General features: G+C 44.4%; 1 protein-coding gene across 1 annotated transcript; it reads left to right on the plus strand.

The window, feature by feature from the left end:
- The first annotated feature begins 641 nt into the window (after nt 1–641).
- Nucleotides 642–13,869, plus strand: LOC148220532 (cohesin subunit SA-3-like). The gene is made up of 9 exons (XM_088155264.1): nt 642–1,525; nt 2,191–2,287; nt 4,384–4,479; nt 5,882–5,978; nt 7,139–7,215; nt 8,727–8,931; nt 10,544–10,695; nt 12,411–12,534; nt 13,770–13,869. Exons 1-8 carry the CDS (start codon nt 1,410–1,412, stop codon nt 12,423–12,425), a joined length of 855 nt encoding a protein of 284 aa, XP_088011390.1. The 5' UTR covers nt 642–1,409; the 3' UTR covers nt 12,426–12,534; nt 13,770–13,869.
- Nucleotides 13,870–14,596: the final 727 nt, after the last annotated feature.

Genomic DNA, 14,596 nt, shown 5'->3' on the forward strand with positions numbered 1-14,596 from the left:
ATTTTGGGGTTTCTTAGGGACCCCCACTCCAAAAGGGACCCCTAACCTACAGGGGAACCCCCATCCCCTACCCCCCCCCCCAGGCTTCTCCCAGCCCCCAGGGCCCCATAGACCCCCCCCCAGGCCCCTGTAACCCCCCCCGGCCCCTGCAGACCCCCTCCAAACCCCAAATTCCCCACAGAATTCCCAAATTTTGGGGTTTTTCGGGACCCTCCCGTTACGGGGCGGCTCCGCTGCGGTTTTAGCGCCACGAGTCACGTGATCGTGGAAACCACGCCCACTCCCAGACCCCGCCTCCTCCCCCTGGTCACGTGAACGGGCGCGGCCACGCCCCGAAGGCGCGGGCGCGTGCCGGGCGCCATTTTGTTTTGGCGCGAAGCGAGGCAGGCGTGAGGTGGGGGGGGGTTTGGGCGGGCGATTTTTGGGGTAATTTTGAGTCTTTTTTGGGGTTTGCAGCCCCGCAGAGGTGAGGGAGGGGAACGGGGAGCGCGGAGGTTCCTTCATGGGGGGGGGGGGGTTGGGCAGCTGAGAGATCCCCACTCCGCCCCTCAGTGGGAGCCGAGGGGTTTTTGTGAGGGGGGGGGTTTTATGAGGGGGGGGCTTCATCCCCACACCTAAAATTGAGGTTTGGGGTGGTCTGGGAGGCTCAAGAAGGTCCCGAGCTCCCCTTCAGTGGGACCCGAGCGGGTTTTATGAGGGGGGAGTTTCACTCCTCTCATTCCAGGGGGGGTTTATGAGGGGGAGCCTTCATCCCCACACCTAAAATTGAAGTTTGGGGGGGGATTGAGAGGCAATAAAAGGTCCCGAGCCCCCCTTTAGTGGGACCCGGGTGGGTTTTATGAGGGGGGAGTTTCACTCCGCTCATTTCAGGGGGGTTTTATGAGGGGGAACCTTCATCCCCACCCCTCAAATTAAAGTTTGGGGGGGATTGAGAGGCACAAAAAGGTCCCGAGCTCCCTTTTTTGTGGGATTTGTGAGGGGAGGGACTTCACCCCCGCCCCTCAAATTGAGTTTTGGGTGACTCTGAGAGGCCCCATCGTGTGAACAGGGAGGATTGGGATTTTTTGGGAACGATTTTTTTCCGGGATTTTGAGGAGTTTGACCCCACAAATATGAGGAGGGGCTTCATTCACCCCTCCTGAAATTGTGACCTGAGGGAATTTTGGGGTCCCACCCCCTCATTTCTACCCTCTTGAGGGAATTTTGGCTCTCTCTGCTTTTCCTGAGGTAATTTTTTTGGGGGGGGGGTCACACCCTCCATTTTTCCCTCTTGAGGGAATTTTGGCCTCCTCCTTTTTTTCCTGAGGGAATTTCCCTTTCTGGGTGTATCCCAGCCTTGAGAGACCACCCCAAAATTCCTTTTTTTCCTCGTTTTTTCTCACTTTTTCCTTCTTTTTCCAGCCTCATCCATGGCTCCTCACCGCTCCCCTCAGCTCCATCCCTCGGGATCCTCTTCTGGATCCTCCTCTGGCCCCACTCCAGGCTCAGGAGCTCGGAGCAGCTCCCTCAGCTCCCCCCACAGCCCGTGAGTTTGTTTGGAACTCCCTCGAAATCCTCAAATTCCTCTTTTCTCCCTTCATTTTTCCCAATTTCCCCCCAATTTTCCCAATTTCTGCCCCGTTTTCCCCCTATCCCAGCTCCTTTTTATCCCATTTTTCCTAATCCCAGCCTAAACTTCCCCAGTTATTTCCCTGTTTTTCCCTTTTTTTCCTTGTTGTTCCCAGTTTCTTCCCATTTTCTCTCATCTCAACCCATTTTAATCCCATTTTCCTCCCATTTCCCCCAATTCCAGCCCAATTTCCCCCTTTCCCCCCTTTTTTTTCCCCAGTTTCTCCCCCGTGCCAACCTTTTTAATCCCATTTTTCCCAGCCCCGACCTATTTTTCCCCAGTTTTCCCCCATTTTCCACAGTTTTCCCCAATTCCTTTCCCATTTTCTCTCCCATTTTTCCAGTTTTCCCCCTTTTTGGCCCAGTTTTCCCCCATTTTTCCCAGTTTTCCCCAATTCCTTTCCCATTTCCTCCCCATTTTTCCCGGTTTTTCCCCCATTTTCCCAGTTTTTTCCCCAGTTTACCCCAATTCCTTTCCCATTTCCCTCCTTTTTCCCCATTTTTCCCCCCTTCCAGCCCCACTTTTCCCTGCTCTCCCCCAAAATTCCCTTTTTTTCTTGTTTTTCCCCCAAATTCCTGCAGGGAATTCCCATCAGCTTCCAGCTCTGGCAGTGACTTCGAGACCTCTCTGCACCCCCGGGGCAAACGGGGCCCCCCCAAAGGAGCCACCAGGAGCCAGGTCATTCCCAATTTCCCCAAAATCCCATTTTTTTTTTTGGAATTTCCACACATCTCCCCCTCATTTTTCCCAAGTTTCTCCAATTTTTCCCTGATTTTTCCTGATTTTCCCCAGTTTTTCCCCAATTTTTCCCCATTTTTTCCCAATTTCTCCCTCATTTTCCCCAAATTCCTCTGATTTCCCTCTGTTTTTCCCCAATTTTCCCTCATTTCTTCTGTGATTTTTCCTGCATTTTTTCCTAATTTCCCTCTGATTTTCCCCCAGATTTTCCCAATTTCCTCCCAATTTTTCCAAATTTCCCTCTGATATTTCTCAGTTTTTCTCATTTTTTCCCCATTTTTCCTTGATTTTTTCCAAAATTTTCCCAATTCTCCCCAATTTTTCCCATTTCCCTCCCATTTTTTCCAATTTTCCCCCAATTTTTCCCAATTTTCTTGACGTTTTCCCCAACCTCCCTTGATTTTTTTCCCAATTTTTCCCGAGTTTCCCCCCAATGTTTCCCAATTTCCCTTTATTTTTTCAGCATTTTTCCCAATTTTTTTTTCCATTTCCCCCCCATTTTTTCCAATTTCTCTGCAATTTTTCCCAATTTTCCCTGATTTTCCCCATTTTTTCCCACTTTTATCCCATTTTTTTTCCTTATCCCCTTCTTTTTTTCCCTTTCCCTTCTTTTTTCTCCCATTTTTTTCCATTTCCCCCCCCAACTTTCTCCAATATTTCCCACATTTTTCCCACTTTTTCCCCAATTTTTTCCCAATCTTTTCCCATTTTTTCCCATTCCCCCCCATTTTTTCCCAATTTTTCCCATTTTCCCCATTTTCCCCCCAATTTTTCCCAATTTCTCCCATTTTTTCCCATTTTTCCCGTTTTTTCCCCATTTTCCCCCCAATTTTTCCCAATTTCTCCCAGTTTTTCCCAATTTTTCCCGTTTTTCCCCATTTTCTCCCCAATTTTTCCCATTTTTTCCCAATTTTTCCCAATTTCTCCCATTTTTTTTTTCCCAATTTTTCCCATTTTTTTCCCATTTTTTCCCATTTGTTCCCATTTTTTCCCATTTTCCCCCCACTTTTCCCCATTTTTTCCTAATTTTTCCCCATTTTTTCCCATTTTTCCCCCATTTTCCCCCCAATTTTCCCCATTTTCCCCCCAATTTTTCCCAATTTCTCCCTTTTTTTCCCATTTTTCCCCATTTTCCCCCAAATTTTTCCATTTTTTCCCATTTTCCCCCCATTTCCCCCAATTTTTCCCGTTTTTCCCCCATTTTCCCCCCAATTTCTCCCATTTTTTCCCCATTTTTTCCCTTTTTTTCCCCATTTTCCCCCCAATTTTTCCCAATTTCTCCCATTTTTTCCCAATTTTTCCCGTTTTTTCCCCATTTTCCCCCAATTTTTTCCCAATTTCTCCCATTTTTTTTCCACATTTTCTCCCCAATTTCTCCCAATTTCTCCCTTTTTTTTCCCATTTTTTTCCCCATTTTCCCCCAAATTTTTCCATTTTTTCCCATTTTCCCCCCACTTTTCCGCATTTTTTTCCTAATTTTTCCCCAATTTTTCCCGTTTTTTTTCCCCATTTTCCCCCCAATTTCTCCCATTTTTTTCCCAATTTTTCCCGTTTTTTCCCCAATTTTCCCTCACTTTTCCCCATTTTTTTCCTAATTTTTCCCCATTTTTTCCCATTTTTTCCCCATTTTCCCCCCAATTTTTCCCAATTTCTCCCATTTTTCCCCAATTTTCCCCCCAATTTCTCCCATTTTTTCCTAATTTTTCCCCATTTTTTCCCATTCTTTCCCCATTTTCTCCCCAATTTTTCCCAATTTCTCCCATTTTTTCCCAATTTTTCCCGTTTTTTTCCCCATTTTCCCCCCAATTTTTCCCAATTTTTCCCAATTTCTCCCATTTTTTTCCACATTTTCCCCCCAATTTCTCCCAATTTTTCCCAATTTTTCCCAATTTTTCTCAATTTTTCCCAATTTTCCCCATTTTTTTCCCATTTTTTCCACATTTTCTCCCCAATTTCTCCCAATTTCTCCCTTTTTTTTTCCCAATTTTTCCCAATTTTTCCCAATTTTTCCCATTTTTTCCCATTTTTTCCCTCAGGTCCCGAAGCGCTCCCGCCTTTCCAGCGAGGATGGGAAGGATCCAGAGCACAATTCCCTCTTTGCAGCCGTTTTGTCAGGAAAAGTGGCCATGGAGGTACCTCAAAAAAACAGCAAAAACCCCTTGGGCAGAATTCCCAAAATCCCCATTTTCCCCTCAAATCCCCACTTCCCCCTCCAATCCACATTTTTCTCTCAAAATTCCCCTTTTTTACCTCCCAATTTTCTCCTATTTTTGTCAAAATTCCTGTTTTTTACTCCAAAAATTTTATTTTTTCAATAGATTTCTGTTTTTTTCTCCAAAAATTCTATTTTTTCCATAGATTTCCTTTTTGTTCCCCAAAAATTCCGTTTTCCCCATAAATTCTTGTTTTTTTTTTTTTCTCAAAAAATTCCATTTTTTCCATAGATTTGGGGTTTTTTTTCTCCAAAAATTCCATTTTTTTTCCGAAGGTTTCTGCTTTTTTTCCTCCAAAAATTCAGTGTTTTCCATAGATTTGGGGTTTTTTTTCCTCCAAAAATTCCAATTTTTTCCAAAGGTTTCTGCTTTTTTTCCTCCAAAAATTCAGTGTTTTCCATAGATTTGGGGTTTTTTTACTCCAAAAATTCCATTTTTTCGATAGATTTCTGTTTTTTTCTCCAAAAATTCTGTTTTTTCCATAGATTTCCCTTTTGTTCCCCAAAAATTCCATTTTCCCCGTAAATTCTTGGGTTTTTTTTTCTCAAAAAATTCCGTTTTTTCCATAGATTTGGGGTTTTTTTACTTCAAAAATTCCATTTTTTCGATAGATTTCTGTTTTTTTCCTCCAAAAATTCTGTTTTTTCCATAGATTTCCCTTTTGTTCCCCAAAAATTCCATTTTCCCCATAAATTCTTGGGGTTTTTTTCTCAAAAAATTCCGTTTTTTCCATAGATTTGGGGTTTTTTTCTCAAAAAATTCCATTTTTTCCATAGATTTGGGGTTTTTTTTCTCCAAAAATTTCATTTTTTTCCGAAGATTTCTGTTTTTTTTCTCCAAAAATTCAGTGTTTTCCATCGATTTGGGTTTTTTTACTCCAAAAATTTTATTTTTCGATAGATTTCTGTTTTTTCCTCCAAAAATTCTGTTTTTTCCATAGATTTCCCTTTTGTTCCCCAAAAATTCCATTTTCCCCATAAATTCTTGGGGTTTTTTTCTCAAAAAATTCCGTTTTTTCCATAGATTTGGGGTTTTTTTTTCTCCAAAAATTCCATTTTTTTCCCATAGATTTCTGGTTTTTTTTTCCCAAAAATTCCATTTTTCTCATAAATTCCTGTTTATTTTTCTCCAAAAATTCAATTTTTGCCGTAGATTTCTGGTTTTATTTTCCATAAATTAAGAAGTTTTTTGGGGTTTTTTGGGGTTTTTTTGAGTTTTTGTTTGTTTGTTTGTTTTGGATTGTTTTTTTTTTTAATTTTGTTAATTTTTGGTTGTTTTTTTTTTCCCAAATTCCCGGTTTTTTCCCCCGTTTTGTGCCCAGGCCGTGGTGGACGAGTGGCTGGAGTGGTACCGGAGGGAGCGCGAGGCCGCCATCCTCGAGCTGCTCAACTTCACCGTGAGCTCCTGCGGCTGCAGGGGTGAGAAATGGGGCAAAAAACGGGGGAAATTGGGAAAAAATGGGGAGAAAATGGGGAAAAGGGAAAAAAACCCGGGGAAAAACGGTGAAAAAATGGGGAAAAAAGGTGAAAAAATGAGGAAAAAAGGTTAAAAAATGGGGAAAAACGGGGGAAAAAAATGGGGGAAAAATGAGGAAAAAAATGGGAATTTTTGGGGCTGCTCAACTTCACCGTGAGCTCCTGCGGCTGCAGGGGTGAGAAATGGGGCAAAAAACGGCGAAATTGGGAAAAAATGGGGAGAAAATGGGGAAAGGGAAAAAAACCCGGGGAAAAACGGTGAAAAAATGGGGAAAAAAGGTGAAAAAATGAGGAAAAAAGGTTAAAAAATGGGGAAAAACGGGGGAAAAAAATGGGGGAAAACGGGGGGAAAAATGAGGAAAAAAATGGGAATTTTTGGGGCTGCTCAACTTCACCGTGAGCTCCTGCGGCTGCAGGGGTGAGAAATGGGGCAAAAAACGGGGAAATTGGGAAAAAATGGGGAGAAAATGGGGAAAATGGAAAAAAACCCGGGGAAAAACGGGGGAAAAATGGGGAAAAAATGGGGGAAAAATGGGGAAAAAACGGGGGAAAAATGGGGAAAAACGGGGGAAAAATGGGGAAAAACGGGGGAAAAATGGGGGAAAAATGGAATTTTTGGGGCTCCTGCGGCTGCAGGGGTGAGAAATGGGGCAAAAAACGGAGAAATTGGGAAAAAATGGGGAGAAAATGGAAGGGAAAATTAGATAAATGAGAGGGAAAAATGAGAGGGAAAATGGGAAAATGCGAGGGAAAAACGAGAAGGAAAATGGGAAAAATGAGGGAAAAATAAGGAAAAATGGGAAAAATGAGAAGGAAAAATGAGGGAAAAATAAGGAAAAATGAGGGAAAAATAAGGGAAAATGAGAAAATGAGAAGGAAAAATGAAGGAAAAATAAGGAAAAATGCGAGAAATGAGAAGGAAAAATAAGAGGAAAAATGGGAAAAATGAGAAGGAAAATGGGAAAAATGAGAGGGAAAATGGGAAAAATGAGATTGGGATGATGGAAAATGGGGAATTGTGGAGCTGGGATTGGGAAAAAAGAGGAAAATTGAGGAATTTGGGATTTGGGATGGGAGGAAAAATAAATCCTGGAATTTCCCAGGTGTGGTGACCCCAGAGATGTTCAGGGAGCTGCAGAATTCCCAAATCATCCAGAGGCTCACAGAGAACTTCCAGGAGGTACCTGCGGGATTTTTCCAGGGATTTTGGGGGATTTTTCCAGGGATTTTGGGGAATTTCCCAGGGATTTTGGTTTTTCCCTGGTTTCTCTCAGAATTTTCTGGTTTTTTCCCTGTTTTTTCCAGGTTTTTTTGTCGGTTTTTTGTCGTTTTTTTTTCCCTGTTTTTTTCCTGTTTTCTCTCACAATTCCCTGTTTTTTTCCTTGTTTTTCCCGGTTTTCTCTCTCACAATCCCCGGTTTTTTCCCGGTTTTCTCTCTCACAATCCCCGGTTTTTTCCCGGTTTTTTCTCTCACAATTCCCTGATTTTTTCCCCGTTTTCTCTCTCACAATTCCCGTTTTTTTCCCTGTTTTCTCTCTCACAATTCCCGGTTTTCTCTCTCACAATTCCCTGTTTTTTCTCTCACAATTCCCGGTTTTTCTCTCACAATTCCCGTTTTTCCCTGTTTTTCCCCAGGACTCTCCTCAGTCCCCGCTGTCCCGCAGTTCCCAGCGCTGGGCCCGGTTCTGTGCTGGAATTCCCGGTTTTTTCCCGGTTTTTCTCTCACAATTCCCGGTTTTTTCCCGGTTTTTCTCTCACAATTCCCGGTTTTTTCCCGGTTTTTCTCTCACAATTCCCGGTTTTCCCTGTTTTTCCTCAGGACTCTCCCCAGTACCCACTGTCCCGCAGTTCCCAGCGCTGGTCCCGGTTTTCTCTCTCACAATTCCCGGTTTTTTCCCGGTTTTCTCTCTCACAATTCCCGGTTTTTTCCCGATTTTTCTCTCACAATTCCCGATTTCTCTCTCACAATTCCCGATTTTTCTCTCACAATTCCCATTTTTTTCCCCCAGGACTCTCCCCAGTCCCCGCTGTCCCGCAGTTCCCAGCGCTGGGCCCGGTTTTTCTCTCACAATTCCCGGTTTTCCCTGTTTTTCCTCAGGACTCTCCCAGTACCCGCTGTCCCGCAGTTCCCAGCGCTGGGCCCGGTTTTCTCTCTCACAATTCCCGGTTTTTTCCCGGTTTTCTCTCTCACAATTCCCGGTTTTTTCCCTGTTTTCTCTCACAATTCCCGTTTTTCCCCGTTTTCCCCAGGACTCTCCTCAGTACCCGCTGTCCCGCAGTTCCCAGCGCTGGGCCCGGTTCTGTGCTGGAATTCCGGTTTTTTCCCGGTTTCTCTCTCACAATTCCCGATTTTTTTTCCCCAGGACTCTCCCCAGTACCCGCTGTCCCGCAGTTCCCAGCGCTGGGCCCGGTTCTGTGCTGGAATTCCCGGTTTTTTCCCGGTTTTTCTCTCACAATTCCCGGTTTTTCTCTCACAATTCCCGATTTTTCTCTCACAATTCCCGGTTTTTCCCCGTTTTTCCCCAGGACTCTCCCCAGTACCCGCTGTCCCGCAGTTCCCAGCGCTGGGCCCGGTTTTCTCTCTCACAATTCCCGGTTTTTTCCCGGTTTTCTCTCTCACAATTCCCGATTTTTCTCTCACAATTCCCGATTTTTCTCTCACAATTCCCGGTTTTTCCCCGTTTTCCCCAGGACTCTCCCCAGTACCCGCTGTCCCGCAGTTCCCAGCGCTGGGCCCGGTTCCGTTCGGGATTTTCCGAGCTCGTGTCGGTTCTGGTCGTGCGGGGGCGGCACCGGGAGCTGCGGGACGGGATCCTCATGGACACCTGGATCAGCTTCCTCAGCGGCCTGGCCGATTCACAGGTGCGAGCCTTCCGCCACACCGGCACCCTGGCAGGTACGGCTCACCTGGGCACACACCTGGGCACACACCTGGGCACGTACAGAGCACACCTGGGCACACCTGGGCACGTACAGAGCACACCTGGGCACGTACAGAGCACACCTGGGCACACCTGGGCACGTACAGAGCACACCTGGGCACGTACAGAGCACACCTGGGCACACCTGGGCAGGTACAGGGCACACACCTGGGCACGTACAGGGCACACCTGGGCAGGTACGGCACACACACCTGGGCAGGTACGGCACACACACCTGGGCACGTACAGGGCACACCTGGGCAGGTACAGAGCACACACCTGGGCACACCTGGGCAGGTACGGCACACACACCTGGGCACACCTGGGCAGGTACAGAGCACACACCTGGGCACACCTGGGCAGGTACGGCACACACACCTGGGCACACCTGGGCAGGTACAGGGCACACCTGGGCACACACCTGGGCACACCTGGGCACGTACAGGGCACACACCTGGGCACACCTGGGCGGGTACAGAGCACACCTGGGCGGGTACAGAGCACACCTGGGCAGGTACAGAGCACACACCTGGGCAGGTACAGAGATCCTGCTGGGAATTTCCCCCATCCCAACCCCGTTTTTTCCCCATTTTTCCCCATTTTACCCCCATTTTTTTTCCCATTTTTCCCCATTTTTCCCCGTTTTTTCACCGTTTTTCCCCATTTTTTCACCGATTTTTCTCATTTTTTCACCGTTTTTCCCCGGTTTTTTTTCCTTTTTTCCCAATTTCCCCCTTTTTTCCCCCCATTTCCAGCTCTGAAGGTGATGAGCTCCCTGCTGGGAATTTCCCCCATCCCAACCCCGTTTCCCCCGTTTTCTCCCCATTTTTCCCCATTTTTTCCCCGTTTTTCCCCATTTTTTCCCCATTTTTTCCCCATTTTTTCCCCATTTTTCCCCATTTTTTCCCCGTTTTTTCTCATTTTTCACCGTTTTTCCCCGTTTTTTTTTCCTTTTTCCCAATTTCCCCCTTTTTCCCCCCATTTCCAGCTCTGAAGGTGATGAGCTCCCTGCTGGGAATTTCCCCCATCCCAACCCAGTTTTTTTTCCCCATTTTTCCTCTTTTTTTTCCCCCATTTTTTCCCCATTTTTCCCCATTTTTTCCCCGTTTTTTCCTCATTTTTTCACCGTTTTTCCCCGTTTTTTTTTTCCTTTTTCCCATTTTCCCCCTTTTTCCCCCCATTTCCAGCTCTGAAGGTGATGAGCTCCCTGCTGGGAATGTCCCCCATCCCAACCCCGTTTTTCCCCATTTTTTTCCTCATTTTTTCCCCATTTTTTCACCGTTTTTTTCTCATTTTTTGCCCTTTTTTTTTCTCATTTTTTCACCGTTTTTCCTCATTTATTCACCGTTTTTCCCCGTTTTTTTTCCTTTTTTCCCAATTTCCCCCTTTTTCCCCCCATTTCCAGCTCTGAAGGTGATGAGCTCCCTGCTGGGAATTTCCCCCATCCCAACCCGTTTTTCCCCATTTTTCCCCATTTTTTCCCGTTTTTTCCCCATTTTTTCCCCGTTTTTCCCCATTTTTTCACCGTTTCTCCCCGTTTTTTTTTTCCTTTTTTCCCAATTTCCCCCTTTTTCCCCCCATTCCCAGCTCTGAAGGTGATGAGCTCCCTGGTGGAGGTGGCCCTGGGCGTGCAGATCCAGCTGCAGAATTCCCAGCGACAGCTGGACACCGAGAGGGGCAAAGATCCCGGCAGGAGGGGAACCGAGAAACTGGAACTGCTGCACGAACAGCGCAGGGAGGTGCGGGAACAGCCGGGGGGGGGGGGAAATCGGGAATTTGGGGAGAAAAATGGGGAATTTGGGAAAAAAAATGGGGATTTGGGGGGGAAATGGGGAATTTGGGGAAAAAAATGGGGATTTGGGGAAAAAAATGGGGAATTTGGGAAAAAAAATGGGGAATTTGGGGGGAAAATGGGGAATTTGGGAAAAAAAAATGGGGATTTCGGAGGGAAAACGGGAAAATTGGGGAAAAAAATGGGGAATTTGGGGGGGGGAATGGGAAAATTGGGGGGAAAAATGGGGAATTTGGGGGGGGAAATGGGGAATTTGGGAAAAAAAATCAGAGAATTTGGGGGAAAAATGGGATTTGGGAGGGAAAATGGGAATCTGGGAAAAAAATGGGGAATTTGGGAAAAAAAAAGGGGAATTTGGGAAAAAAAATGGGGAATTTGGGAAAAAAAATGGGGAATTTGGGGGGGGAAATGGGGAATTTGGGGGAAAAATGGGGAATTTGGGGGGGAAAATGGGGATTTGGGGGGGGAAAATGGGAAATTTGGGGGGAAAAATGGGGAATTTGGGAAAAAAAATCAGAGAATTTGGGGGAAAAATGGGGATTTGGGGGGGAAAATGGGGAATTTGGGGTGGAGTTTTGGGAATTTTGAGTGGATTTTGGTGGAATTTCGGTGAATTTGGGGATTTTGGGTGGATTTCTGAGGATTTTGGGTGGGATTTTGGGGATTTTGAGAGGGATTTTGGGGAATTGTGGTTATTTTGGGAATTTTGGGAATTCCCAGCTGAAGGGAGCAGCAGGAGGAGCTGGAGCTGCTGATGAACGGGATCTTCAAGGGAGTTTTCGTTGCACCGGTACAGGTGGGGGAAAATCCTGGAATTGTGGGGGGAAAAAATGGGAAAAATGGGATTGGGGTAATAAAAAATGGGGGAAAATTGGGAAAAATGGGATTGGGATGGGGGAAAATGGGGAAAATTGGGGGAAATGGGGAAAAAAATGGGGAAAATGGGATTAGGATGGGGGAAAATGGGGAAAAAATTGGGGGGAAATGGGATTGGGATAATGAAAATGGGGAAAAATTGGGAAAAAATGGGATTGGGATGGGGAAAATTTGGGAAAATGGGGAAAAATGGGATTGGATAATGAAAAATGGGGAAAATTGGGAAAAATGGGATTGGGATGGGGGAAAATGGGATTGGGATAATGAAAAATGGGGGAAAAATTGGGAAAAGTGGGGGAAAATGGGAAAAATTGGGAAAAATGGGATAGGGATGGGGAAAAATGGGATTGGGATAATGAAAAAGGGGGAAAAATTGGGAAAGATGGGATTGGGATAATGAAAAATGGGGAAAAATTGGGGGAAATGTAGAAAAAATGGCATTAGGGTAGGGAAAAATGGGGGAAATGTGGAAAAAATGGGACTGGGATAATAAAGAATGAGGAAAATTGGATTAAGTGGGGAAAATATGAGGAAAAATGGGATAAAATGGGGGGAGATGATGGAAAATTGGGAAAGGGATGAAAAGTCAGAAAATGGAATAAATTGAGGGAAAATGGGATAAAATTGGGGAAAATGGAGGAAAAATGGGATTAAATTGGGGGAAAATGGGGGAAAAATGGGATTAAAAAGGAGAAAAATGGGATTAAATTGGGGAAAATTGAGGAAAAATGGGATTAAATTGGGGGAAATGGGAAAAGGGAATTTTGGGGTTCCTGTGCCCCCCAGGGATGTGGTGCCTGAAATTCGTGGGATCTGCATGGAGGAGCTGGGGCTGTGGATGAGGAAATTCCCAGGATCCTTCCTGACTGATGGACACCTGAAATACCTGGGCTGGACCCTGCATGACAAGGTGGGAAAATGGGGAAAAAATGGGAAAAAAATCTGGGAAAAAATGGGAAAAAAATCCGGGAAAAAATGGGGGGAAAAATGGGAAAAATCCAGGGAAAAATGGGGGAAAAATGGGAAAAATCCAGGAAAAAATCCGGGAAAAAATGGGAAAAATCCGGGAAAAAAATCCGGGAAAAAATGGGAAAAATCCAGGAAAAAATCCGGGAAAAAATGGGAAAAATCCAGGAAAAAATGGGAAAAAAATCCGGGAAAAAATGGGGGAAAAAATGGGAAAAATCCAGGAAAAAATGGGAAAAAAATCCGGGAAAAAATGGGGGAAAAATGGGAAAAATCCAGGGAAAAATGGGGGGAAAAAATGGAAAAAAATCCGGGGAAAAATGGGAAAAATCCGGGAAAAATGGGGGGAAAAAAGAGAAAAATCTGGGAAAAATGTGGAAAAAGAATCTGGGGAAAAAAGGGAAAAATTCGGGGGGAAAAATGTAGGAAAAATCTGGGAAAAAATGGGGGAAAAATGTAGGAAAAAATGGGAAAAATCTGGGAAAAAATGGGGGGAAAATGTAGGAAAAGGAAAAAATAGTAAAATGGGGGGAAAGTGTAGGAAAAAAAAAAGGGAAAATCTGGGGAAAAAAGGAGAAAAATCTGGGAAAAATCCGGGGAAAAAATGTGGAAAAAATCTGGGGAAAAATGTGAAAAAAATCCGGGAAAAAATCTGGGAAAAACAGGGAAAAATTCAGGTAAAAATGGGAAAAATCTGGGGGAAGAATTGGGGAAAAACAGGGAAAAATCTGGGAAAATATCTGGGAAAATGTGGGAAAAATCCAGGAAAAGTGGGGGAAAAATCTGGGAAAAAATGTGGGAAAAATGGGAAAAAAATGAGGAAAAAATGGAGGAAAAAAAAGGGAAAAAATGGGGAAAATCTGGGAAAAATGGAGAGAAAATGAGGAAAAAATGGGGGGAAAAAAAGAGAAAAATCTGGGAAAAAAAAAGTGGAAAAAATCTGAGGAAAAAATAGGGGGAAAAACAGGGAAAAAGGGGAAAAATCTGGGAAAAATCTGGGAAAAAAATGGAAAAATCTGGGAAAAATGCAAGAAAAATGGGATTTGGGGTGGGAAAAAAATGGGGAAAAATTTGGGAATGGGGGGGATTTGGGCTGCAGGGTTTGGGGATGGTGGAATTGGGATTTTTAATTTTTTAATTTGAATTTTAATTTATTTTTTTGTTTTGTTTTGTTTGCAGCACGGGGAGGTTCGGCTGCGCTGTGTCAGGGCCCTGCAGGGAATTTATGGAATTGCAGAGATGGCCCCGAACCTGGAGCTCTTCACTGAGAGGTTCAAGGTGGGGGAAAAAATCGGGAAAATTGGGGGAAAAATCTGGGAAAAATCCGGGGAAAATTGGGGGAAAATCTGGGAAAAAAATGGGGGAAAAATCTGGGAAAAATCCGGGAAAAATTGGAGGAAAATCTGGGAAAAAAATGGGGGAAAATCTGGGAAAAAATGGGGGAAAATCTGGGAAAAATTGGGAAAAACATGAGAAAAATCCAGGGAGAATTGGGGGAAAATCTGGGAAAAATTGGGGAAAATCTGGGAAAAATCCATGGAAAATTGGGGGAAAATCTGGGAAAAAAATGGGGGAAAATGGGGAAAATTGGGGGAAAATCTGGGAAAATTGGGGGAAAATCTGGGAAAAAAATGGGGAAAATGGGGAAAATTGGGGGAAAATCTGGAAAATTGGGGGAAAATCTGGGAAAAATTGGGAAAAATTGGGGAAAATTTGGGAAAAAAATGGGGAAAATTTGGGAAAAATTGGGGGAAAATCTGGGAGAAATTGGGAAAAACATGAGAAAAATCAGGGAGAATTGGGGGAAAATCTGGGAAAAATTGGGGGAAAATCTGGGAAAAAATGGGAAAAATCCATGGAAAATTGGGGGAAAATCTGGGAAAAAAATGGGGGAAAATGGGGAAAATTGGGGGAAAATCTGGGAAAATTGGGGGAAAATATGGGGAAAATCGAGGAAAAATCTGGGAAAAACCTGAGAGAAATCTGGGAAAAGTTCAGAGAAAAAA

The sequence above is a fragment of the Sturnus vulgaris genome, chromosome 36 (assembly GCF_052056855.1).
Source record: "Sturnus vulgaris isolate bStuVul1 chromosome 36, bStuVul1.hap1, whole genome shotgun sequence".
Taxonomy (NCBI): Eukaryota; Metazoa; Chordata; class Aves; order Passeriformes; family Sturnidae; genus Sturnus; species Sturnus vulgaris.